This window comes from Haliaeetus albicilla, chromosome 30, assembly GCF_947461875.1.
Source record: "Haliaeetus albicilla chromosome 30, bHalAlb1.1, whole genome shotgun sequence".
Taxonomy (NCBI): domain Eukaryota; kingdom Metazoa; phylum Chordata; class Aves; order Accipitriformes; family Accipitridae; genus Haliaeetus; species Haliaeetus albicilla.
In genome coordinates, this window is record NC_091512.1 from 1507043 (window position 1) to 1534600 (window position 27558).

The window sequence follows — 27558 nt, forward strand, 5'->3', positions numbered from 1 at the left end:
GGTCATTGGCCATCAGCAGACACATGGCTGGCATGTTGACTATGACATCACTTCTGCCTGAGAATCTGATAGCCAGCAGCAGGCACATGACTTGGTGGTTATTCTGTACCTGGAGGTTCTGGTTTCTTATGTCCCCAGTAAGAAAGGCACGCAGCCTCTGTGCAGTATCATTTAAAAAGCCATTTGATAGAGCAAACTCTACAAACAGTGAATAAGGCCAACGGCATACAGGCCTGTATTAGGAGGAGCGTGGCCACCCAGGCAAGGGTGTTCTCATTCCTCAATGAGATGTGGCCACATCTGGACTAGCGTGTCTGGGTGTGGGGTTCTTCCCCGGTCTGGAGGAGCAGAGAAGAACTGGAGTTGTCCCAGAGGACATCTGCCAGGATGGGGCTTATTTGGAGAGGCTGAGGGACTTGGGCTTCTTTAGCCTGGTGAAGTGGAGGCTCAGGGCACTTTAGTACTAGAGTGCACCTCCTTGAAGGGTGGCTTCAGAGATGATGGAGCTTTTCTTGGTGGTGGAAAGAGAAGAAAACCTGCGCAAAGTGCAGCTTGGAAGGTTCAGACTGGATGTGTTGAGAAAGAAATGTCACTCAAAGGGTAGCCTTGTGGTGCAAGAGGTCACCCAGAGAGAGCCCAGATCAGCCCATGGCCTTGTGTTTCAAGGAAAATCCAGCCAGGCTGGAGAGACATCAGTGAAGGAACAGAAATGCTGGGGTGAGAGCTAGGTGGGAAAGCAAGATGGACATCAACAGCCTGAAGGGAAGGAGGTAAGGCATGGGACAGGTTATGACAGCCTGTAGTAGAGATGACCATGTGCTCTGGCAAGGCTGAGAGGCCAAACAGGTCCAAGGGATTTGTCACCAGCTTCTGCCACTGAGGCCTACCAGGCAAAACTTGTTTTGAGGCTCTGGACTTAGTTTCTTCCTCACCCCTTCTTGGGGAAACCAGGATGCACTGTACAGTTTTCCTACACTTGGCATTGCTCACCCTCACATCTCGCTGCCCACAGGAAGAGCCCTGACTCACCTGTGAGGGACAGGATCTGTCTTCCCAAGGCCTGGAGATCAGGGCTTGGCCCTTCTGCTTCATAAAACAAACCAAATATTTTCTCAGCATTGTAGCCACCTTCACAGTGCTTTTGCCTACCTGCAATCACAGCCTCCAAGTATCTGCTCTAACGAGTCCCTGGGGAGGCTTTGTCAGGAATGGCCCTCAGTGGGGCCCATTAATGCTTCAAGGTACTTTGCTTCTGACTTTGGCTTCTTGAGAAGTTTCTTTCCGTCTGCTCTCAGTAGCTGAGGTTCATGGACTCAGCCTCAAACACACCATGGGGCTCATTAGGATACAGAAATTTTTAACGAGCCTTGTTTCTTCCTGCAATTTTCTCCAAGTCTTCAAGACTTGTACAGCTAATTAGAGAAATTTCATAGTGTAGTTAAGGAGGAAGATTTCAAACTGCACCTAAGGCCATGATTTTTTTTCTTTTAAAGAACAGTTTTTCTTACTCTTCAGTTTAGAGAAGAGGTGATAGAAGCATTCTGCAAGTGATAATGATCCAGAGTGTCTCCCCAGGAGGTCTGGACAGCCAGGAAAAGCAGTCCCTTGAGGTCTGACACTGGATGGACACCCTTGCTCCTCACCTCTCAAACCTCACCACTTCTGACATTGGCCACCTGGGGCTTACATCTCTGTTCCTTGCCTCAGACTTCTCCACTGATCTCTACAGCTGGATGTTACAGCTCCATTGCACCATCTCCCCCCTGCTCTCCTTAGAGAACCGGCTGCACACAGGCCCAGAAGATTTTTTCCTATTTGCAGGCAAAGCAAAGAAAATCATGAAGAAGTTTCATAAACAATAAGTCGCACTCCTCAACCATATGCAAAGTACAAGCTGCCCCTAATGAGGCTGCCTTTCTACAAGGGATAGTCTTATGAGAAATGTTTGTGATGGATACAAAAAAGTTAGATATATACACAGTTAAAGAATTGGCTAAAGAGACTATTCGACTACTGGAAGACAGGCAAGCTTTTAACTCCCTGAAGCTCAAAGCAGCTGCATAGGGGAGAGGTATCTGAATGAACAAAGAGCAAGGGAAGGAGAGAAGTGGAGCACAATGGAAAGGGCCTTTGCCTAGGCAGTCTGCATCTGAAAAGATGACTTTCACAAATGGTCATTTTGTCAGGACAGGTATAACTACATGAAAGAGTAGAGCAACTAAATACACCGAAGAACAGGCAGAATAGCGGTAACAAAGTTACAGGGAAAGACTGATATTTCTTTGGAATGTCCTCTGTAAAAGGTCATGGAGTTGGTAGGGGTCTCTTGAGAGTGAAGACAAACCAATGTTGCACCCATCTTCTAAAGAGGCCAAAAGTGCACCCCAGGGAACCACAGGCTGTACAAGGTCACTCTGAGTGCTGTGTAGTCTTACACCTATATCCATGACCCAGAGGAGGCAACTCTCATCACGTTTGTTGATGACACTACATTGGGAGAAGCATTCCTGTGCTTTGGGATGCCATTCAGGGGAACCTAACAGGCAGAAGGACTGTTCTGTCAGGAACGTTGCGAGATACAGGAAAGACAAAGGCCAGATCCTGCGCGTGGGATAGACTAAAACACTGCAGTGGCAGGGGAAGGGGACTGCCTGGTCAGAGAGCAACTCTGAAGAACAGCTCTGGTGGTGGTGGGGGACAGAAGGCAAAACATGATCCAGCAGTGATCCACATGATCCAGGGCTACCTGGTAGCAGAGGTGGCCAGCAGTGTCCTGGAGAGTAGAAAGAGGAACCTCACCAAAAGGGTGAGGGAAAATATTGTCTCCCCTGCCCATCACTTGTCAAACCACCTGTACACTACTGTGTCCATTTTTGGGACTCTGGTTCAAGTGTTCTGGGTCTGGCTGGGGTGGGGTTCACTTTCTTCACAGCAGTCCCTATGGTGTTATGTTTTCCATTGGTGCCTAAAACACTGCTGATAACACACTAGTGTTTTAGCTGTTGCTGAATAGTGTTTGCCCAGTGTCAAGGTCTTCTCTGAACATACCTCCCTGAACACAGCTATGGGTATGCCACGCCTCCTGAGATTCCTGGGAACATCCACCTTCTTCTCCACAGGAGTGGGTTCCTTATACAAGTTTCCTGGCATATCTGCAGACCAATGGGGTGCTTTAGGCTGCAAACAGAAATGAAAGCAAGCCTGTGACTGGGGCACTATCAGCTTAATTGCTACAAGAGAGGGAGATGGAGGGATCTCAGAGCTGCCAGGTTCCTGCTGAAGATTTAAGGCATCTGAAATTGCAGCAGAAGATAACAGTTTTGAACTGGCGTAGCCTTTAGATCATTTCACATGTGATAGCTCTGCTCCCCCAGTTCAATCATTGGCACCTGGAAACCACCCCTGCTTTTCCTTCCTCTCCTCCCAAAACCTGACCAAGTGATGACAGGAAGGAAGGAAGGAAGCAGAAAGGCCCTAGGCCTCCATGAATCAGCTGGGTTCTGGCACTTGGAGGGCCACAGAGTCCTTCCATTGTGCAACCCATAAAGAATCAAGGTGGGAAGTGAGCCTGCAAGTCCGAATCAACAAGGTCCATGGACAGGCAAGGCTGTGTCTGGAGACCAGTAGCCCTACAGCATAGACCGAGCTGGGGCTGAAACTTAGGCCTAGGCTTCAATTGTCTCCTGGGCCCATGGACAGAGGTGTGGGTGGAAGCCGCAGGTAATGTTGCCCAGGGCCCTGACACTGCCATCTTAGACCCCACCTGCCAGTGCCCTCAATAGGCCAAATTCTCATTCCCTGATGTGCAGGGTCTGCTCTCTGCTATTCTCCTTCTTTCCATCCCTGGGGATCTGGGAGACCAAAATTTCATGGTCACTATGGCCAAGGTTGACACTGGCCTTCACATCCTTGACCAGCTCTTCCTCTTCTGGGAGTTCCAGGTCCAGGTGAGCATCAGACTGGATGGCCTATTCAGAAGCTGACTCACAGAGAAGCTCCCACCTAATCAGTTGCCTGTCCCATAGAGAGCATCCATATATATCTGAACTGCCCTGACATCACAGAAGTCATCCCCCACTTCTCATCTCCTCTCCTAAGCATGTTGTGTCTCCATTCACCAAATAACCCATGGGAGCTGTCCTTCCTCACCTCAGCTCTTACTCCACTCATCTCACAGCTCTGTCATGGCACACAGGGCTCCTGCTGTCCACACCCCAGGTGGTGGGCATTGATGCCCATTAGGACTGCAGCACCTCAGATGTGGCACCAGGGCCAAGGGCAGACTGAGACAAGGGGAGTCAAAAGAATCTCAGTAGACATAATAAAGGGAGGTGAAAGATGATGTTTAGCACTTACAGTGTTGAAATTAGCTGAGGCAGAGACAGTCCTTGATAAGAAGAACTGGTCCCAAGAGCCAGCCAAGACTGGTCTTGTAGCTTGGGTGAACGCCAAGAAACCACTGAGCCTGCACAAGAAAAGGGGTTACTAGCGGTGATGAAGAGGAGTTGTCTATCTTCATCTCTGCCACCACCAGACTACCACGATAAGGAGGCACTGCGCAAGCGCAGTTGAGAGAAGGCTATGGAAATGACCTCTCAAAACTCATTTCAATATGAAGTGGGGATAGGTCATGCATATATATAGGCGTATTGTGAATATGTATCACTTGATTGTATAAATTTGAAGCGAACTGCTGAGTCAGGCGCGCAGGACTTTGGTGGGACTACCCCCCCGTGCTTCCCAGCGCTGAATGAACATACCTACTTTACAATCTCACTGGTTGTGGAGTCTGTTTTCTGCACGTCACTGGTACTACCATGGAGTGCCAGTAGGGGTAACAGTACTACCGCGCAGGATCAGGTAGGGATGCCAGGCCTACCCCTGAGCATCAGGTAGGGATACCAGGCCTACTCCAGAGGGTCAGGTAGGGAGGCGAGGTCTACTCTGCCCTTGAGGTAGGGAGGCCTGGTCTACCCTGTCTGCACAGGTAGGGAGGCCAGGTCTACCCCACCGGCGCTGGCAGGGAGGCCAGGTCTACCCCGCCCTTCCCAGCAGGGAGGCCTGGTGACCCCATCCACGCAGGTAGGGATGCCAGGCCTACCCCAGAGCATCAGGTAGCGAGGCCAAGTTTACCCCAGAGGGTCAGGCAGGGACGCCAGGCCTACTGCAGAGGGTCAGGTAGGGAGGCCTGGTCTACACTGTCCACGTGGGGAGGGAGGCCAGGTCTACCCCGCCTGTGTGGGCAGGGAGGCCAGGTCTATGCCACCGGTGGGGGCAGGGAGGCCAGGTCTATGCCACCAGCGCGGGCAGGGAGGCCAGGTCTACCCCACCCTTACTGGCAGGGAGGCCTAGTCTACCCAGTCCGCATGGGTAGGGACGCCAGGCCTACCCCAGAAGGTCAGGTAGGGAGGGTGGGTCTACCCCTGCTTGCCTGTAGGGACAGCAGGTGTACCCCAGAGTACCAGTAGGGGTACCGGTACTGCTGCGCAGGATCAAATAGGGACACCAGGTCTACCCCAGATGGTCAGGTAGGGAGGCCAAGTCTACCCCACCCTCATGAGTAGGGAGGGCAGGTCTATGCCGCCCACATTGGTAGAAAGGTTAGGTCGACCCCGCGCTTGCCGATAGGGAGGCCAGGTTTATTCTGCTAGCGCAGGTAGGGAGGCAAGGTGTCCCACACCCACGCGGGTAGGGAGGCCAGGTCTACCCTGCTCTTGAGGTAGGGAGGCCTGGCCTACCCCGTCCATGGTGGTAAGGAGGCCAGGTCTACCTCTCTCATGCTGGTAAGAGAGGCCTGGTCTACCCCATCCTCTCAGATAGGGAAGCCAGGTCTACCACACCCTTGTCGGCAGGGAGGCCAGGTCTACCCGGTCCGCGCGGGTAGGTACACCAGGCCTACCCCACAGCATCAGGTAGGGATACCAGGCCAACCTCATAGGGTCAGGTAGGGAGGGCAGGTCTACCCCCGCATGCCTGTAGAGACATCAGGTGTACCCCGGCGTACCAGTAGGGGTACCGGTACTGCCACGCAGGATCAGGTAGGGGTACCGGTACTACCCCGGAGTGTCAGCTAGGCACGCCAGGTCTAGCCCGGAGCACACGTAGGGACAGCAGGTGTACCCAGGGGTACCAGTAGGGGTACCGGTAGTACCCTGGAGTAGCAGTAGGGGTAACGGTACTACCCTGGAGGATCAGGTAGGGATGCCATGCCTACCCCCAGTGATCAGGTATGGAGGCCAGTTCTACTGTGACTGCACCGGCACGGAGGCCAGGTCTACACTGCGCTTGCCGGCAGGGAGGCTTGCCTACCCTGTCCACGTGGGTAGGGAGGCCAGGTCAACCCTGCCCTTGAGGTAGGGAGAACAGGTCTACACTGCCTGTGCCAGCAGGGAGGCCAGCTCTACCCTGTCTGCATGGGTAGTGAGGCCATGTCTATCCCGCCTGTGCCAGCAGGGAGGCCAGGTCTACGCGTCCTGCGTGGCTGGGTAGGCCAGTTCTACCCTGCCCGCACAGGTAAGGAGGCCTGGTCTACCCTGTCTGCATGAGTAGGGATGCCAGGCCTACCCCAGAGGTTCAGGTAGGGAGGGCGGGTCTACCCCTGCGCGCCCGTAGGGACAGCAGGTGTACCCTGGTGTACCAGTAGGGGTACCGCTACTACCCCGGAGCATCAGGTAGGGACGCCAGGTCTAGCCCGGAGCGCCAGTAGGGACAGCAGGTGTACCCCAGGGTATAAGAAGGGGTACCCGTACTACCCCAGAGTACCAGTAGGGGTAACGGTAGTACCCCGAAGGATCAGGTAGGGATGCAAGGTCTACCCCACCCTCGTGGGTAGGGAGGCCAGGTCTACCCCATCTGCGCAGTTAGGGAAGCCAGGTCTACCCCGCCCGCTCGGCTAGTGAGGCGTGGTCTATACTGCCCGTGCTGTTAGGGAGGCGAGGTCTAGCCTGCCCGTGCGGTTAGGGAGTTCAGGTCTACCCTGGCCGTGCATTTAGGGAGGCCTGCTCTACCAGGCCCGCGCGGACAGGGTGGCCAGGACGACTCCACCTGCACCCGTTGGGAGGCCTGTTCTACCCCACCCATGCAGTTAGGGAGGCCAGGTCTACCCCACCCGCATGCTTAGGGAGGCGAGGCCTACCGCACCATGCGGGTAGGGAGGCCTGTTCTACCCTGCCTGCTCGGCTAGTGAGGCCAGGTCTACCAGGGCCTTGCCGGTAGGGAAGTGTGGTCTACACAGCCAGATCAGCTAGGAAGCCAGGTCGACCACACAGGCACTGGTGGGGAGGGCAGGTCTACCCCACCTGCGTGGTTAAGGAGGCTTGGTTTACCCCACCGGCGCCAGCAGGGAGGCCAGGTCTACCTCGCCTGTGTGGCTAGGCATGCTGTGTCTACCCCACCACTGCAGCAGGGAGGCCACATCTACCCTGCGCTTGTCAGTAGGGAGACCTGGTCTACCTCGCCTGTGCGGGTAGGGAGGCCAGGTCTACCCCACCGGTGCAGCAGGGAGGCCAGTTATGCCTGACAAGCACTGGTAGGGAGGTGAGGTCTACCCCGCCTGCGAGGTTAGGAAGGCCTGGTCCAACCCACCGGCGCCCTTCGGGAGGCCAAGTCTACCCTGCCCGTGCAGATAGGCAGGCCAGGTCTACACCGCCCGTGCAGTTAGAGAGGAAAGTGAGACAAGAGGATTCAAAAGAATCTCAGTAGACATAATAAAGGGGGATGAAAGATGATGTTTAGTGCTTACATTGTTGAAATTAGTTGAGGTAGAGACAGTCCTCGATAAGAAGAGCTGGTCCCAAGAACCAACCAATGAGGTAGAGACAGTCCTTGATAAGAAGCAGGAGCAGGCCCCAAGAGCCAGCTAAGACTGGTCTTGCGGCTTGGGTGAATACCAAGAAAACACTGAGCCTGCGCAAGGAAAGAGGTTACTAGCGGTGACGAAGAGGAGTCATCTATCTTCATCTCCGCGACCACCAGACGACCACCATAAAGAGGCACTGCGCAGGCGCAGTTGAGAGGAGACTATGGAAATGACCTCTCGGAGCTAATTTTAATATGAAGCGGGAATAGGTCGTGAATATGTAATACCTGACTGTATAAACTTGAGGCGAACTGCCGAGTCGGGCGCGCAGGACTTTGGTGGGACTACTCGCCGTGCTGCCCAGCGCTGAATGAACATACCTACTTTACAATCTCACTGATTGTGGAGTCTGTTTTCCACACGTCAGAGGGTAGAGTCAGGGGTGGAGAAAGTTCCCCTCATTGTGATCCTTATGATGGCCTTCAGATCACAGTCCCCCCATGACCCTCCTACTTTTGCAGCTTCCCCAGCACCCGACCCCTGCCCTGCTGCAGCCTTGTCCCATGTGGAGCTTTGCAGACAGCTCTGCTCCAGGGTCTGCCAGGGTCTGGGGAAGGAATGAGGCTGGGCAGGGCTGCCTGTTCCCCCAGACCAGCCCTTGACTCAGCAGGAAGGTGGAGATGGCCTCACAGCAAATCTCACCCTTAAATATGGGGTGACCAGCAAGTGCTGGAAATGGCAAATGAGAGACATTGGGAGTGACAAAGACCCTGAGCCACCTTGCCTGTCTGTCCACACCACCAAGGCCACAGACCGGCCTTCTCTCTCCTGCACCTGCATGACTTCCATGCTTTCAGCAAGCCCTGGCTCTGCAACACAAACCCCCGGTGTCAGTCCTTGCCCTGCATGGTCACACTCTGCAACCTCTACACTGATATTTTTCACTCCTGGGAACTTTCCAGCCCAGCACAGCTCCCTCTAAACTCTCCCCACTTCCCTTCACTTGTCTCCACCACCCCTGCCCTCTCCCCAGTGCAGCCCAGTCTGGCATGACCCCACAGCAGTGCCCACCACAGGGTGCAGCAGAGCTCTGGGCACTCACCCCACAGCCCCAGACCCTCTGAAGGGCACAGCAGCTCCTCCAGGGTGGAGAGGGGTGAGCCCCAGGGGTGGGGGGCATCTGTGGCACAAGGCCTGAGGAGATCCCCTTGTATGATGGAAATGCTGCAATGGAGGCCAGCTCTGTCACACAAGTGCCCACTGCCTGTCCTTGCCTGCAGTCACAGGCCTGCCACACAGCAGGACTCTAACCATGCTTGAAGAGCACTCAGGCCTTCCACCAACGAAAGGGTTCAGAAGGAAAGCATGGAAGTGGGAAGAGAGCAGCTCAGGAAAGACGAAGTGCTGGTGCTCCCTGGCAGTGCTGCTGTGCTGGGACTCTTTTCTTCTTCCCCTCTGCACACAGGCACTGCTCCCTGCAGCTGCAGAGAAGGTCTTGGAGGAAGGATCTCAGAAAAACAAGTCACTGCAGGGCCCTTTATTTTGTTTAAACACATAGAGGCTACGGCTCCTCATTTGCACAGCATCCAGGTCACAGAAAATCTGGATAGACTGTGAATTAGAAACAAGAGCAATAAAACATTTTTTAGTGGAAAGCATTCAGATAGGTAAAATAAAACAAAACAAACAAACAAAAATAACAGTCCAAAAGTATTAAAGAAGCCATCAAACCCAAAATATTCATAAAAGAAATACCAGAAAAGGCTGACCCCGTAATGAGATATATTATGAGACCTATGCCAAAGACAACAGGCACTTTATTCCTTCTAAAAAGCATCCAGTGATTAGTTTTCTCAGGGCATCCTTGATCTCATGGTTTCTCATGCTGTAGATGAGGGGGTTCAAGGCTGGAGGCACCACTGAGTACAGAACTGCCACCAGCAGGTCCAGGGATGGGGAGGAGATGGAGGGGGGCTTCAGGTAGGCAAACATGCCAGTGCTTACAAACAAGGAGACCACGGTGAGGTGAGGGAGGCAGGTGGAAAAGGCTTTGTGCTGTCCCTGCTCAGAGGGGATCCTCAGCACGGCCCTGAAGATCTGCCCATAGGACAGCACAATGAAAACAAAACACCCAAATACAAAAGAGACACTAACTACAAGTACCCCAACTTCCCTGAGGTAAGCACCTGAGCAGGCAAGCTTCAGGATCTGGGGGATTTCACAGAAGAACTGGTCCACAGCATTGCCTCGACAAAGGGGTAGTGAAAATGTATTGGAAGTGTGCAGCACAGCATAAAGAAAACCAGTGCCCCAGGCAGCTGCTGCCATGTGGGCACAAGCTCTGCTGCCCAAGAGGGTCCCGTAGTGTAGGGGTTTGCAGATGGCAACGTAGCGGTCGTAGGCCATGACAGTGAGAAGAAAATACTCTGCTGAGATCAAAAAGACAAACAGAAAGACCTGTGCAGCACATCCTACATAGGAGATGGCCCTGGTGTCCCAGAGGGAGTTGGCCATGGCTTTGGGGACAGTGGTGGAGATGGTGCCCAGGTCAAGGAGGGAGAGATTGAGGAGGAAGAAGTACATGGGTGTGTGGAGGCGGTGGTCACAGGCTATGGCGGTGATGATGAGGCCGTTGGCCAGGAGGGCAGCCAGGTAGATGCCCAGGAAGAGCCAGAAGTGCAAGAGCTGCAGCTCCTGTGTGTCTGCAAATGCCAGGAGGAGGAACTGGGTGATGGAGCTGCTGTTGGACATCTGCTGCCTCTGGGTGTGGAGCACTGAACAGGGAGGCAAGGACAGTGACAAGTTAGGGCATTAGTCTCTGACCAAAATCAAAGCCATTTCTCATAATACATGTTCACCGCATTGTTTCCATTTCAACGAGATCTCTGTTCAGCTCTGTGGATGGAGCTCTGGTTGGTGCTGGCTGCGTGTCTCGTGAGGAGCAGGACCTCTGCCCATTGGCTGCCAAGGAGTCAGCCCTGCTTTGCAGCAGTGGCTTTCTGGGAATCATGTCTGTTGAGGGGGGGTCAGTCCTGGTGTTTGAATTGGTCAGATGAAACTGCTTCTAACGTAAAAGTGTTTCTCTACATCTGCACTCCCAGTGCTAAGAAACCACAATCAAAACAGTGTTTGAGTGAAAGGTGGGGGGTTAGAGCTCTCCACTATCTCACCTGGTGAGATTTTCTTGGATTTCAGAAACCCTCATCATTTGTGCTTTACTCGGAGAAAACAAAGTGTGTCCTGTGAGGCAAGAGGATTGCCTGTGGCTTAGTGCAGAGGGAGGGCAGCAGGTCTGTCACTCTGTCTTGTTGCCAGCTACACTGAGCTCTCACCTTTCTGAGATGGAATGTAATCACACCCCTGTGTTAGCCTGAAAAGACTCCAGGCACTACTGATAGCAGAGTCACCCACTGTCCAACACCAAGTGTCTCCCCCTTTCTCAAGGTCTCTGCACCCCACCTCTTGCCAAGGACACACATGGTTCATTTCACAAACAGCAGCATTTCCTCAGTCTTGCTGTATCTGTGCTTCTCCATGGGGCATTCAGGTAACACCAAGACGCGATGGGACAGACCTGCATCCTGGAGGGCAGCTCACAGCTTGGAAGGACACCCCAAGAAAATAGCCAAGTGTCCTGATGATGGTATCTCAGGAAGGGAGAGTCAGCTCATTTCCTAGGGAATGACACAGGCTGCATTGCCCTCAGCCCCACAGCTTGGAGGAGAGCTTGGACACCTGTAACCTTGTTCCCATGGTCACAGCTGCATGGGAGGACCCACAAGTTCAGTGTGTGGCTCTGCAGCTGAAACTCCCACCCCAGAGAAACAGACAGCAAGAACAAGATACCAATAGCAATAACAGACTAGTGGAGAAGCAAGGAAAAATGCACTGATCGACTGGCTCAGAGAGGCAAAGGCAGAGGCAGCTGAAGTCTCAGGAAAGAGTTACCCTTACCCAGCTGTACATGCCACCTCCCAGACACCAACAACAGCCAGGTAGTTGTTCTCAGTCCCTGTGCTCTACTTCAGGAGGCTCCTGTCAGACTTACTGATCCCTCAGAGTTACAGCTCAGGAGTCTCAGTGTGCTGTTTAAGCATGACAACAGTTGTTTGATTTCTCCTGAAAATTCCCCAAGAGTAGGAAACAGAAAACACAAACTCAGGAAAGCTCCTGATGTTTATAGCAATCCTTGCTTTCACCTTGCCCTTGAAAAGTGCCCTTGGAAATATCTTGGGGGTGATCTGGAGATGTGAGCAGCCCTGATCCACAAAGCACCCTCTTAGCAGCAGAAAGACCCTGCCCTCCTGCAAGTTTATCTTCCACCCACAGCTTCTCCCCACTCTGCTGTTGGAGTTTCCCAGGCAGGCTGAGTACTTACCCCGACCAGCAGCAGAGTTCCTGCCCCAGCACACAGCCCCCTGGCTGCAAGGACCCTGCTCAGAAGGACAGCCCTGGGCACCCCTGGCTGCACACCCACCTTTACACTCTGCAGCCATCCCCGGGTGAAGGCAGCTGACATGCCCTGTCCCTCTGAGGGTGCAGCAGGGAAGCTGTGCTTCAAAGCAAGTCCTTTTTCTCTACACTGCACAAACTGTGAGAGTCCTCCTAACAGATCCTATAGGCTGTGGGATGTGCCAGCTTTAGGAGATCATTGCAGGAACCACAGCTGCATTGCCCTGCAGCCAGAGACTTACCCTGTTAAGGGCTGTGGAGATTTTTCTCCAGGTCAGCTCTCCTGTCTCCTCCCACCCCAGACTGCCTTTAACATCTCTCTCTGCCTCACTTCTCTCCCCTCGGTGCCTGCAGGCAGTGCCCTCAGCCCTGCTGCGCTTTGCAGAGGAGCTGCTCCTGGGCAGAGCTGTCTCTCTGCAGTGCTGCCTGCTTGCCATGAGCTCCCTCCAGCCCAGGAGCCCAGCCCAGCTCAGCAGCAGAGGACCAGCCCAAGGCAGCACTTTCTCTGCCCCCTCTGGGCTCCCTCCTGGTGTCCCTGGGCCTCCAGGGGAACCTGCTGGGAAACGGGCTGAAGCAAACACTGGTGATGCCTCAATCAGCTAGACACAGACACTTGTTTCCTTAAAAGAATTCTCGCCTCAGAGACAAAGTTACATCTACATGCCACGTTTTTTGGTCTTATTGTTAGACAGGATACCCAGAGAGAGGCAGGCAGGGATCTCCTTTACCCCTGCTGAGGGAAGGGATCCAGGGGTCAATGGAGGCATCTCATCCTGCGTTTCTACTCATGGCATTTGAAGGAGGCTCAGCTCCCTGCCATGCACACCACAAAGCCACAGGAGGTGGGATTCCTCTTGCCTCAGTTCAGGTGTGAGCAAAATGGACACCTGCATGGGAGCTCCTTGTCTCAGCTCCCATCTGAATTAATGGAGAGGAAAGGCAGGAGTCAGGTGTTCAGATGCAAATCCCTGGTGACATTTGAACTGCCAGAGGTGGTCCAAGATACACGTAGGTAACAGCAAACTGTAACACAGAAGTTCATAGAGACAGGGCAACGTCTTGGGAATCATGTATGAGCCTGGTTTGGAAATTGCTTTGGCCAAGTGACATGGCAGCTTATGCCCAAATAAAGGCCAAAAGAACCTTTTCCTACTCCTTATCTCCATGGCACTTGATACAGGTATTCATATGAACGATTGCAGTCATGTACCATAGCGAAAGCTGGGTCTCTCTCTTTTCCATCAGCTGAATTTACTATACCTCCACTGATTATAATGGTATGTGTCCCATGTTCCTTCCCGCACTGCCTAACAGAATTCAGGGCACGTCCTCTGTTTAATGTCCAAATCGAGGCCCACAGAGCTACACGAGATGCCAAGGCTGCAGGGACCTCACAGGAGCTGCTGGAAAGCAATTCCCATTCAGGGTGGGTGAATTATTGACGTCCCAGATGGCATCACAGAGAGTGCGATTTGGTGCCTGTTTGCCATACACTAAAGCCATCAGTCAGAGGCATCAGTCATCAGATGCCATCAGAGAGGCAAGGTCTGCTCCTTCTCCACCCAAGAGCTGCAGGCATTGCATGAACAGGAAGCATGTCGCACAGGGGTTTTTACTCACTCCCTTGATGATCCAATCAATGAAAACACCAATAAAATAGATAAGGTAGGACCACTGCTGAAATGAGGAAGAGGAGGTCTAGATAGATCTGAGGTACTCTACGTCACAGCCTCGGTTAATACCAGCCGGGTCTCCCAGGCCTTTGAGCTGTGAGGCAGGACTCTGGAGGAGAACAACCAGCAGTGGATGGGGATCAAGCGCGGGGTTACTCAAGCAAACTACACACTTAGCAGTCCCTGGCAACCATAGGGGCTGCATGCAAGGGTGATGAGAGAGTGTTTTTTTCTTGAGGATGTGCTGGTCTGTTATGACACCAGTAAGAAAGGAACATGGACACTGTGAGCTCCATTTTAAAATTATGTTCATCATCGTTAACACTCTAAGGAGAGAACCATGCAGATAATCTCAGGCCCCTTTAGATGGTGGGAACCCCAGGTCGTGTAGCATTGAACGGGCCTTCTACCTGAATGCAGCAAACCATGCAGACCCCATCCATAGAAGGCAGTCTCCTGTTTTGGTCATTCAAGCTACTATAGGATTTTCTTACAAGGAACAACTCTACTCATTGTCTCAACAGTCAAAAGGATATGATGTTTTCATGAGAATGTTTTGCTGCACTGTTAGATACAGGCAAGACCAGCAGGAGGCATGATGTCCAGTACAGAGTGGGACCTGCCTGCAGGCTCTTATGTGATAATATGCTGCTGAGGTTGTCCTGTGGCCAAGGGATCTGTAGAGCATAACACAGGTTTGATGGCTGTGCTGTGCGTGCAGCAGGGTGCAGCGCAGCACAACCCTAAGAACTCGATGTTCAATAATTTTCTGGTCAGGACCAGCGTTCAGGTTTCCCTGTGAGAAGTCTGTGGTCCAGTACGCTGCCACAGCTGAGATGCCATCGCCCAAATGTGCACTGCCAGGAGGAGCTGGAGACCCAGAGAACTGTGTCATAGAACTGTGATGGTTTGGGATTGAAGGGGACGTGGTGGGACAGCTTGCTGAGCTGTGGTGCTGCAATGGAGGGATACAGGCTCTGCCCAGCGAGCAGCAGGGAGGACGAGGACTATGCCCCCTGTATGAAGGGGAAGCTTGGATTTGTGGGGGTCCTCTATGTGACAGACAACAGGTTGGACTAGCTTTTGTCATTTAGGATGAGAGCAGGAGTCAGCAAGAGTGACCTTGTGTTGGAAGTTGCAAGCTGCTTGCTCAGGGAGAGGAAACAGAAAAAGTCTTTTGTCAGCAACCCCAGGAAGTCTCCAGGTTCATGAGCAGGTTCCTGTGGTGAACAACTTCAAGTGCCCTGGCATTCCCTGGCAAGGCAAAGCAACAGGGTGCCAACAGCCTGAAGTTGGCTATTGGGACAACTTCTTCAGGCAGCTGCCAGGTGGGCCACCAAGGGTGATTCTCACCTAGACCTGATCCTGGCCAACAAGGAATAGGGATGTGATGATATTCAGTGTCAGTCTTGGCTGTCATGGCCATGAATTAGTGGGAGATGAGACACCAAAGGGCAGTGAGTAAGGCCAGCAGCAGAGCACAGACCTGGGACTCCAGAGGAGAAGACTTGGACACACTCAGGAGACTGAGACAAGCGGCGCCATGGGAAGCAGCTCTGTTGGGTGAAGGAGCATGGGAAATCTGATAGGCCATGCAGGACAGCCTCCTTAAAGCACAAGAATGATCTCCCCAAATTCCTTTGAAGAGAAGCAACCTTCTCAGAAGGCTGCTTGTGTGAACTGACTGAGCTCCAGGGCAAAAAGGCAGCAGGCAGGAGGTGGGAGCAGGGAAAGCTGCCGACAGAATGTCAAAACCTTGTCCCAGGATGTAGGGGTGGTGCCAAAGCCAAAGGTCCCATTGTCTTGAGAGATGCAGGGCAGGATGGAGGCAGCAAGATGAGCTGATCCTAGTGCATTAACAGTAAAAGAATAGACAGGGATCATGTGGGCCTGCTGCTGAACTTCCAAAGTGTAGGAGCAGGTAAGGCTGAGGAACTGAATGACTTCTTTGGCTGTGACTTCTGCCAGGCCTTTGTGACTGGTGACAGGACCCTGGAGGAAAACAACCAGCAGTGAGTGGGGATCAAGTCAGAGGTTACTTGAGGAATGTCAGCCTTGAACAGTCCCTGGGAGCAGAGGGGAATCCTCCAAGGCTGGGGAGGGAGGAAGCCAGTTTTGTAGCAAGGCTCACTCTGCATCACTTTTGACAGATCCTGGAGATCAGGACAAGTCCCTGATGGCTTCCAAAAAAGTTGACAGCTCTCTTCCAACACAGGCCAGAGGATGACCAGGGGAACAAAAGACTGTTTAACCTCCTATTGGAGACCAGGGTGTCCCTGAGCATGTCCTCTTGGATGATGTTTCTGGGAAGATAAAGAGGATGGCGACCGGGCATGGCCAGCATAGATTTATCCAGGGTGGATCATGGTAGACCAACCTCACTTTTTTCTAGGGTGAAAGGGCTAGATTTCTGGATGAGGGGAGATCAGTGGGTGTCTTTATTATTGTGTCCAGGACATTTGGAGGGAGGGAGGGAGTGATGTGCATATGGATGGATGGATTGATGGGCAGATGCATGGATGGATGGAATATAGATGGGCAGGAACTAGGATTGATAGTCAGGCTCAGAGGGTCATGAAAAATGGGTCATACACTGTCTGGAGGCCAGTAAGAAGCGGGCACTGCAGATGTTTGCATCTTGACTGCCTGTCTCAGCCTGGGAGATGGGGTTTCCCCCTGCTGCGGGTGGCTTTGCCAGTCGAGTCACATGGGTCTAGCTGGTGCAGAATCTACTCGAAGACATTCCTGTAAGCCAAATCTGTTGGGATTTGTGACAGTACATCCCCCCCACACCCCCATCCTGCCAGCAGGAAATAAAACTTCTCCAGGAAGGGAGAAGGGGAAGGAAACCCTGGAGGCTGCAGGTTGAAATGTGAACTGGCCAGTCGAGATGCGCCAGGTACACCAAGGTGACCCTCCTAACCAATAGAATTAAATGACCACAGGTCAGATTCAACAGGGGTATAAACGGGGTCCTGCTGGACGACACGTTGGCAGTCCTCCTTGGAGCAGCAGGTCAGCAGTCAGGGACTCCCCCTCGGGTCAGGGCACTGCCCGAGGTAACTGCTCAAGGGAGAGACCCCTGCACTTTTAGGTGAGTGATACGCGCGTTTTGGAGCCATCACTTTAAATCCTGAGGATTCTTAGGTCAGCCGTGTAGTATTAATTCTCTTTACATCATTGAGCCTGTGGTGTTATAAAATGTTACCGGATTTCTAACTAACTTTTGCTGAAGACTAAATCTGAGTTCTAACACCTGTTGGATTTGGTTAGTCGTGCATCCGTAACAAGGACAGAGTCTGTCTCATTGGAATGAAGACCCCTGGAATGGGGTGGGTGACCCTTGACTTCACATCCCTAGTTATCTCCTGAAGCTGGAGTGGGACCTGGTGGGGATCAGCACGACGGTTATAGAGACAGGTTTAGGCCCACAAGACCAACACCCCTCAATTGCTGGAAATGGGGAGTCTGCTGAAGACCGGTCGATAGCATTGGGCCAAAGAGAAGGATGTCAGAAATTCAAGGCTGGCCTAGGGGAGATCCTGTCATTGTCTACAGCTAGCTTATGGGATGGTGCAGAGGAGAATGAGTCAGACTCTTCCCAGGTGGGCACAGTGGAAAGATGAGCAGCCATGGGAAAAAGCTGGGCCATGGGAAATTCTGACTAGGCTTAAGAGAAAGGCATCTGCACTATAAGGTCTGTCAGGCACTGGGAACATGCACCCAGAAAGGCTCCAGGATGTCCACAATGGAGACAGTCAAACCTCAACTAGACGTAGTGCCATGGGGGTTTTTGGATCATAATGGATGACTACCTAATATGGGTAGAAAAGGAAGCCTGGGCAACAGCACCCAAAGTGCCCAACATTAGAGGGGATCACTCTCATTCCTGCCTTCACTGACAATGGAGCCACAGGTACTTTGCCCTGCAGGGAATGAAAAATGCGTGGGTCTAGGTATTGCAGAGTCTGCTTGAAGACTCTCCTGTGTCCCAGATACATTGGACTTAGTGCCCGTTTGGCTATTCAAAAGAGAGCATTTCATGCACTTTGTCTTTTTTTCCCCCTTTGTGAATCAGGGAAGCTCGTGACTTCAATGTGTGACTTGCTGTGTGCAAAGAGCAGATATGGACAGATAGAGTGCAGGGCAGGGAGTGTTTTGGGGGGTCCTGAGATCTCTGCTTCCACAAAAATGTTTTTTTTTCTCCTCTAAGGCTACCCGCTGTGGGAAGTGGACTTCAGAGGAGGTAATGTGGACTTAATATAGAGCCATTGAATGTATTACGTCACTGCATGCCTGTGTGCAGCTCGTTCTCCAAGCAGGAGGAAGTTGGTGCCAGGTGGTTGAGAGAAAAGGTGGGGCTGGGGGTAGGGATGAAGAATGACCAGAGATTGTTCAGACGGAAAGGGTCTTGATTTTTGTAGTCTTTCAAACTCCATTAGGATGATCAATATGAATTGAGGATTTCTGATATCACATAGTTCATGAGCAGAAAAATAAAGAAAAGTGGGGGGAAAAAAAAGAATTCTTTCTTATTGTTTAGTATTGAACTCTTTCCACTTTGACTACACTCCTGAAATCTCTCTAATTAACCACATAAGAATTGAAGACCTAAAGGAAAATACTGCACAGAGCCTTGGCTCGTTAGGGAGTTTTCATGTTAATGAGCCCTCTGGTGCCAAGTTCCTGAACTGCAGATCCTGAAAGATTGAACAAGCGTCTCAAGAAGTAAAAGTCAGCATCAAACTTGCAAAGTTTCTGAGGGTGTTAGCAGGCTCCACTGAGGAACATCACTGAAGAGACCGTGGAGGGAATGACCAGACAAGGAGACTGTCCTTGGGGGCTGGTGAAACAGGAAGTCAGAGGCACTGGTTACAGGTGGAAGATCAATTGTGGAGGTGGCTGTGAAAGGCCTAAATGTGTTTCAGCAAGCAGGATGGCCAAGCCCTGAGCTACATCCCCCTGGGAAGGGGGATCCTTTCCTTCATGGGATGCTTACAGCTCTTCCTGGGAGCAGTTTGATGTGGGGGGGTGTGATGCCGAGTGAAGGACAGCGGTAAGACACCTCCCAGGCTCTTTTGGCCGTCGGTGAGGAGGGAACAAGGGCCTGGTGCTCTAAGGAACCAGTGTCCTCGCAAGAGCTTCAGTGGAAGAGAGAGCAGCCACCGTGGAGATGACAAGGACTTCCGTTCTGTTGGTGGGGAGGAGGGGGGCAGCGCACAAAGGCCCTGTTTGCACCACAGACAGTCCTACACTGTCCTATACCTGTGCCAGTTTCCCTGAAAACTTTAGCTGCCTCCGCGTTTCCATACTTCACCCTGACCTTGGGATCTCCCAAGCTTTACTGGTGCCTGTGAAAGGCAAGACTCTAGCTGCAGTACAACTTGCTTAGGAGAATGAACACTATCTAACACTACGAGCTTTTACCTCAGGGTCAATGTGACCTGAAGACCCAACCTAAGCCAGCTCTTCATGACTGAGAACACCCCATAACGACAATAAAAGCATGGAAGATTTACCTTTCAAAAAACCAGGCATGTAGCCATGAACCATGCATGAACTGTAATGGACCAGAATCCAGGATAAACATCCCCCACCTGCACCGGCCATCAGTTTAGAAGAATGACGATTAACACACCACTGACCATACCTCTGCATCACCTCCACAGGTCAAGAGTGTACTGATCCCGTGTGGGACAAATACACACCGATTACGCGAGCACTAATAAATGATGGGGTCATCCCTTAACATGAATAATTGGATTGGTCTCTACAGCTGTATTGGAACAGAGGCAAACCCTGCTTTCCTCTGTATTGGGGTCCTCCATGCATTAGGCTGGGGCACCACTGTATGCACAGCTAAAATGAGAGAGTAAACTACCTTGGTAATTCTCTGCTAAGCATCCTTGTCTGCCTTCTAAGCCAGCGAATAAGTGACTTTTACGCGCTAATTGGTCCTCACTGGCTCTCCCATCAAACACAAAGCTATGGTTACCTGAGGATTTGACAGTGCCTGGGAGTTCCCCACAACCTGTCTGACTTCTTCCAATACCCAGCTAATGCTCTCTCCCGCACAAAGCGTCCCAGTCCCTGACTTGCTTTGCTCCTGTACTTAGCTCTGTATCCCAGCACTGAAATGCACGTCCTCCTCCTTCTGCTGCCTCAAAATCACTACTTCAGGTCCTCTCCCTGCCTCTACCACACTCGCTGCTATGCACACACCGCTCTCTCCCTGCACTGCCATGGGTCTCACAAATCCAGACTTCCCGCCTCCCCTGCAGTTATGGCACTGCAAGAGGGTTCTGCCTTTTCCAGGATCACGGATGTTTCTTGTGGTCCGTCCAAGTCTGGGGAGTGAAGGAGGGGAAGAGAGCAAGGTCAGCTCATGAAGCATGACTGAGCACAGCCACCCCTAGCAGCAGGCATTCCCTATCTGCCAGGTAGAGGCATGCACACAAGATGGAAACATCTCCATTATCCTTGATGTGCACAAGAGGGGCATTGCTTCCTGCCATCTTCCCAGGACAAACCTCCTCCTCCTCCTCCACTCACACAGATCAACTGCTTTCCATTTCTGGGCTCAGACATGGTTGTAAGGATTTGCTAAAGCCATCAGCCATCACCTTGTTTCTGACTGACATGCCGTGAGTCTCTCTCCCAGGCACGCACATGGCCAGTCACTGCTGCTCGGGGCCCCACTCGCTCTTCAGAAGAAGCTGGGCAGAGCTGCCCATTTTCCCCGTTGCAGGCACTGAGCCCAGCTGGAGGATAGAGATAGCCTCACAGCCAGACTTAGCATAAACTGGGTGAACAGCCAGTGCTAGAAATGGCTGGTGAGGGAGGCTGGGGGGGTGACAAAGGCCATGGGCCACCTTCCCAGTCCATCCATGACACCAAGGGCACAGACAGGCCTCCTCTCTCCTGCACCTGCATGTCTCAGCCCCCATCCAGGAGCCCTGCCTCTGCACCACAAACCCCCTGATGCGAGGCCTCACCCTGCACGGTTACGCAGTACAAGCTTTACACAGGTGTTTTTCCCTCCCAGGAACCTTCCAGCTCAGCCCAGCTCCCTCCAAGACCTCCCACCTCCCTTTCCCTCTCTCCATACTGAGATGGGGAGCCAAAAGAACCTTAGTAGATATAGTAGATATATGGATGTAGATAGGAACTGTTTAATAATTCTCTAGCTTGTAATGAAGTTAAAGAAATTTCAGTAGAGGTACACATGGCCCAAGGGATGAGAGGTGATGTTTAACGTTTGCATTGTTGAGGCTGGCTGGGACAGGAGATAGTCCCTGATAAGAAGCAGAAGTCGACCCCAAGAACCAGCCAAGACCGGCCTTGTGATTTGGATAAATGCCAAGGAGTGACTGAGTCTGCGCAGGGACAGAAGGTTAAGAGTTCACCGTGAAGAAGACATACAGCCTTCATCTTCACGACCCCTGACGACCACCACAAGGAGGCACTGTGCAGGCGTAGTCGGGAAAAACTTAGGGAAATGACTTCTTGGAACTAATTTTAATATGAAGCGGGGATAGGTCATGCCAATGTATAGGCGTATTGCAAAACTCTATGTATATGTAACACTTGACTGTATAAATTTAAAGGGACCTGCCGAGTCAGGGGCGCGCGACTTCGGTGCTACTACCCCCCTTGCTGACCAGCGCTGAATGAACATACCTACTTTACAATCTCACTGATTGTGGAGTCTGTTTCGACATGTCAGTTTTGGCGAGCCAGCCAGGGGACTCTGTGCTCGGCTGCAGGACCGACTGCGGAGCAGACGCCCCTCGGTGCGCCCCGAGCACTTTCCTCGGAGGAGCCTCTGCTGCCAGCCGCTCACCACGGGAGCAGACAACAACCTCCTGAAGCCGTGGACCAAACGGTATGTGTCACAGAGGGAGCCTGTAAAAAGTACAGGCCAGGGCAGCTGGTAAATCGTGCAGAGATGTCTGGCATGCAGTGTAGTCCCCGTATGAGAGGAGGGTACCCTATATGGTAACAAGGGGGGATTTGCTGACCAATAGAGCGGCCGCTAGCAATCCTGGGGGTAGGTCGAGCAAATCCGGGGTGACCGCTGTATCCCAGTATCAGGAGCCAGGACAGACCTGTCAATGACTGGTATATAAGAGGCAGGAGAAGGGTAAGTGCACCCCTTCACAATTGCGCTTGGTGCATTTTGGGGGTAAGCGGACCCCCTCGCAATTGCGCTTGGTACATTTTTGCAGCTGCTGAAGGTTGTCAACTGGAGCAATGATTGTATGATGTGAATGTTTGGAAATTTTATGTTAAAGATTTTGTGTGGCTGTGTGGAAATGATATGTTGAAATTTATAGGTGTATGTATGTTTGTTAATGTGTGAATGTCTTTACGTATTGATAGGGGTGATTCCCTGCTTTGTATGTGGGCTTGCAACTGGACTATATAACAATGGGCATCCGGCTTGGGTTTTGTTGAAGTGTAAATCTCGTGGGAGAAGGTGGTACTGTACATCTAGCAGATGGAAACCAGACTAGATAGGCCTACCCGGAGGGTCAGGTAGGAAGGGCGGGTCTAACCAAGCACGCCCATAGGGACAGCTGGTGGACTCCGGCACATCACAAAGGGTTCCGGTAAAACACAGGAGTACCGGTGGGTATACCGATACTACCGCGGAGTACCGGTGGGGGTACCGGTACTAGACCCGAAGTACCGGTGGGGGTACTGGTACTATCCCAGAGCATCAGGTAGGGATACCGGGCCTACCCTGTAGGGTTAGGTAGGGAGGCCGGTTCTAACCCTGCACGCCTGTAGGGAAAGCAGGTGTACACCGGAGCACCAGTAGGGGTTCCGGTACTACCCTGGAGTACAGGTGATGGTACCGGTACAACCCCGGAGTACCATCGGGGGTAGCGGTACTACCCCGGAGTGTCAAGAGGAGACGCCAGGCCTACCCCGGAGCATCAGGTAGGGATACCGGGCCGACCACGGAGGGTCAGGTAGGGAGGACGGGTCTAACCCTGCGCGCCCGTAGGGACAGCTGGTGGACTCCGGCGCATCACAAAGGGTTTCGGTACAACCGCAGAGTACCGGTGGGGGCACGGAAACTACCCTGGAACGTCGGGTAGGGATACCGGCCCTAACGCGGAGGGTCAAATAGGAAGGGTGGTGTCATGGTTTAACCCCAGCCAGCAACTAAGCACCACGCAGCCGCTCACTCACTCCCCCCTCATCCAGTGGGATGGGGGAGAAAATCAGGAAAAGAAGTAAAACTCATGGGTTGAGATAAGAATGGTTTAATAGAACAGAAAAGAAGAGACTAATAATGATAATGATAACACTAATAAAATGACAACAGTAGTAATAAAGGATTGGAACGTACAAATGATGTGCAGGGCAATTGCTCACCACCCGCCGACCGACACCCAGCCAGTCCCTGCCCCCCACTTCCCAGTTCCTAAACTAGATGGGACATCCCATGGTATGGAATACACTGTTGGCCAGTTTGGGTCAGGTGCCCTGGCTGGGCATGAGAAGCTGAAAAATCCTTGACTCTAGTCTAAACACTACTGAGCAACAGCTGAAAACATCAGTGTTATCAACATTCTTCACATACTGAACTCAAAACATAGCACTGTACCAGCTACTAGGAAGACAGCTAACTACATCCCAGCTGAAACCAGGACAGTATCCACCCCTTATTCTATAGCATTGATGTCATGCTCAGTTCCCATACCTTTAGTTACATTCTCATCAATCATCACCACCTTTCCATCCCTTTGAGACATATGAACAATTTTATTTATATATATATATATATATATATATATATATATATAAAAGTATACACACACAGAGATATCAGTTCTTTAGTTCATGGGTTATGTTGATAAAATGTTTGTTGAGTTCATTTAGTTTCTGACTCTGGGCTCCATCTGTCATACCAGTCTGTCTGGGCAGCAGGGATGGTGCAAAGTCCTCTCAGTCGGTAGAGCAGAATTGGGCTTCAGTGCGGTGTGACGAGCAGATGACATTTGACGCAGCAGGAGGATGGTGTGCACCGTTGGATTGTTGCATGCTGGAGTCAGTTCTGGTTCCACCTCTACTGCACTTTGCTCAGTTTTATCATAGTTCTTTCTTGCTCGATCCAAGTGATTCTTACTATAGTACTATGGATATAGCATATAACAATTATAGTAATGATAACATACAGTAGCAGGGTTAGTTAGCAACTAAAGTCATACAGTTTAATTCTGGCTATTTTCACCTAAAATCAAATTCCCTTGAGGCACACATCGGACTTCTCCATCTTTTTGCATCACCCACCAAGTGCACCCAGGCCCTTGAGCAAAAACAATCCCACGAATGGGTTTACCTTTGCCTGAGGCAGGAGTAACCCAGACTGTTTTCCCTAACATGTTTTTCATGTGCACTACAGGGACTTTATCCCCTTCTACAGTACGTAGAAGTTCTGACTGGGCAGGGCCACCCCGATTGGCAGATCCTCTGGTGTTGACTAACCAGGTGGCTTTGGCTAAATGTGTATCCCAATGTTTGAAAGTTCTGCCCCCCCCATTGCTCTCAATGTAGTCTTTAACAGTCCATTGTATCGCTCAATTTTCCCAGAGGCTGGTGCATGACAGGGGATATGATACACCCACTCAATGCTGTGCTCTTTGGCCCAGGTGTCTATGAGGTTGTTTTGGAAATGAGTCCGTTGTCTGACTCAGTTCTTTCTGGGGTGCCATGTTGCCACAAGACCTGCTTCTCAAGGCCCAGGATAGTGTTCCGGGCAGTGGCATGGGGTACAGAATATGTTTCCAGCCATCCGGTGGTTGCTTCCACCATTGTAAGCACATAGCGCTTGCCTTGGCGAGTTTGTGGGAGTGTGATATAGTCAATCTGCCAGGCTTCCCCAAATTTATATTTCAGCCATCGCCCTCCATACCACAGCGGCTTTAACCGCTTGGCTTGCTTAACTGCAGCACATGTTTCACATTCATGGATAACCTGTGCGATAGTGTCCATGGTCAGGTCCACCCCTCGATCTCGAGCCCATCTATATGTTGCATCTCTTCCCTGATGGCCTGAAGTATCATGGGCCCACCGAGCCATAAATAGCTCACCCTTATGTTGCCAGTCCAGGTCCACCTGAGCCACTTCAATCTTGCCAGCCTGATCCACCTGTTGGTTTTTTTGATGTTCTTCAGTGGCCCGACCCTTGGGTACGTGAGCACCTACATGACGTACTTTTACAACCAGATTCTCTAGCCGGGACGCAATATCTTGCCACAGTGCGGCAGCCCAAATGGGTTTACCTCTGCGCTGCCAGTTGCTCTGCTTCCATTGCTGTAACCACCCCCACAGGGCATTTGCCACCATCCATGAGTCAGTATAGAGATAGAGCACTGGCCACTTTTCTCTTTCAGCAATATCTAACGCTAGCTGGATGGCTTTCACCTCTGCAAACTGACTCGATTCACCCTCTCCTTCAGCAGTTTCTGCAACTTGTCGTGTAGGACTCCATACAGCAGCCTTCCACCTTTGATGCTTTCCCACAATGCGACAGGACCCATCAGTGAACAGGGCATATTGCCTCTCATTCTCTGGCAGTTTATTATACAGCGGGGCTTCTTCAGCACGTGCCACCTCCTCCTCTGGCGACATTCCAAAATCTTTGCCTTCTGGCCAGTCCGTGATCATTTCTAAAATTCCTGGGCGACTGGGGTTTCCTATGCGAGCCCGTTGTGTGATCAGTGCGATCCACTTACTCCATGTGGTGTCAGTCGCGTGATGTGTAGAGGAGACCCTCCCTTTGAACATCCAGCCCAGCACTGGCAGTCGGGGTGCTAAGAGGAGCTGTGTCTCAGTACCAACCACTTCTGAGGCGGCTCGAACTCCTTCATACGCTGCCAATATCTCTTTTTCAGTTGGAGTATAGCGAGCCTCGGATCCTCGATATCCTCGACTCCAAAACCCCAGGGGTCGGCCTCGGGTCTCCCCAGGTGCTTTCTGCCAGAGGCTCCAGGTAGGGCCATTCTCCCCAGCTGCAGTATAGAGCACATTTTTAACATCTTGTCCTGTTGTAAGAGACTGTGTTGGTTTGCTGACACGACATCGCTGCTGCCTCGACATCCTGTTGCTGCAGGGGGGGTACGCACACGATGTCCCCGAAGAAAGCCACCGCATCCGTGACTGCCGAGCTGTGCCTGCCCACAAGTAAAGGTGAGAAACCACCAGGAGCACCTGGGCATGTGCCCATGGAAGAACAGGGGGTGGCACACAGAACAATGAGTTCCGGAGAAATGGGTGGACTTTTCTGAGAAATCATGGGGACTGGAACAATAAAAAAGAACTGCGTACTCCCCTCCGGCGCGCGAGTGAAAAAAAACCTGGACGCTGGAGGACACCAAAAAGGATGGTAACATCTGGGAAGGCACTGGACTGTGAGCTGAGGGACCCGACCCCCCGTCACCGGCATCGGAAGCGACTCAGCGGGACATTGCTGGCTTCGTGGTGGTGGTAACTAGTCTTGCTACCTCTTCTCTGTTCTCTTGCTTAGGTCTGCCTCTTTTCCTTTTTCCTCACTTTGTTCTATCGCAGTTATTGGTTGGTGTAGGAAAATAAAAGTTGTAAAGTTGTACAGCATTTGACCTCGTTTGTGTCTTAATCTCGCTCTCGGGATCATTTAACAACCCTCCCCGATATTGGGTCGGGACAGGGTCCCACAGTGTTTTTTGGGGGGAAGGCTTGTGCAGTCTTGAAGCACACGCAGGCAGGAAAAATTCTTACGTCAGGTGCAAGCACCAAAGCTCTGACACCACATCGACCCGTTATCTGACCATGGTTCAAAAGAGGCATTTTTACCTCACCGCATGCCTTGATTGGGTGGCAAGAGGAGCCTCCCCTCCTGGTGCACCCAGAAGCGTGTCAGCAAAGGAAACACCCCATCATTACGTACAGGGAGGCTGCCACTGTTGACAGCCTCATTCCCCACATGTTTTTGTACTGCATTGTGGTTGGGTGGCAGCCATTTTTTGACACCATCATACCCACATGTTCTCATGCAGTCCTCTGATTGGCTGCCTGCCTGCTTTGGACAAGGAAGTGCTCAGGTATTAAAATATATACCTGTACTACAATATATACATTTTTGGTTTTATATATGTATATATAAGTGACTGTACAAATATGTGTAAATATTTTTTAATGTATTTATGAATAGATACTCTATTTTAAATATATCTACCCCCCATACACATATATACGTGCATACGTTTATATGTATATGTATTTGTATATATATAAACATGTATAAATCCAGAGAAATTAAATATATATAGCCATTATAACATAGGTATAAAATGGATAAAACCTTTAATAAGAGCTAATGGAATGAACAATTAGAGTTTAACTGTGAACAGAAAGAAAAGTACAAGGGTGGGTCGAGGTCCCCCACTTTACCAGGCTGCAGAAGAAGTCCAGACATGTCTGGGTTGGGGGGAACTTCAAGAGGGTGGGGAGGACACAGACAAGGCGGGACATGCCCGAGGGCTATGGCCCCCTCCTAGGAGGTCACCAAGGAGCCCTCAGTGCAAGTCCTGTTAACATACAAAGAAGAGCCCAATCCTATGAACCGGCCTAGGAGGCCCCCAC

General features: G+C 51.6%; 2 protein-coding genes across 2 annotated transcripts in view; one reads left to right on the forward strand and one right to left on the reverse strand.

Annotated features, from left to right (window-relative positions):
• Window positions 1–9592: 9592 nt before the first annotated feature.
• Window positions 9593–10549, reverse strand: LOC138682953 (olfactory receptor 14A16-like). The gene has a single exon (XM_069774481.1). It carries the CDS (start codon window positions 10547–10549, stop codon window positions 9593–9595), a length of 957 nt encoding a protein of 318 aa, XP_069630582.1.
• Window positions 10550–16813: 6264 nt separating this feature from the next.
• The window catches only part of LOC138683026 (scavenger receptor cysteine-rich type 1 protein M130-like), a 28982-nt gene continuing 18237 nt past the window's right edge, over window positions 16814–27558 (forward strand). Inside the window, 6 exon segments of the mRNA XM_069774547.1 lie at window positions 16814–16822; window positions 16869–17017; window positions 17285–17528; window positions 21690–21808; window positions 22012–22066; window positions 22152–22182. Coding sequence (XP_069630648.1) covers window positions 16814–16822; window positions 16869–17017; window positions 17285–17528; window positions 21690–21808; window positions 22012–22066; window positions 22152–22182 — 607 coding nt within the window.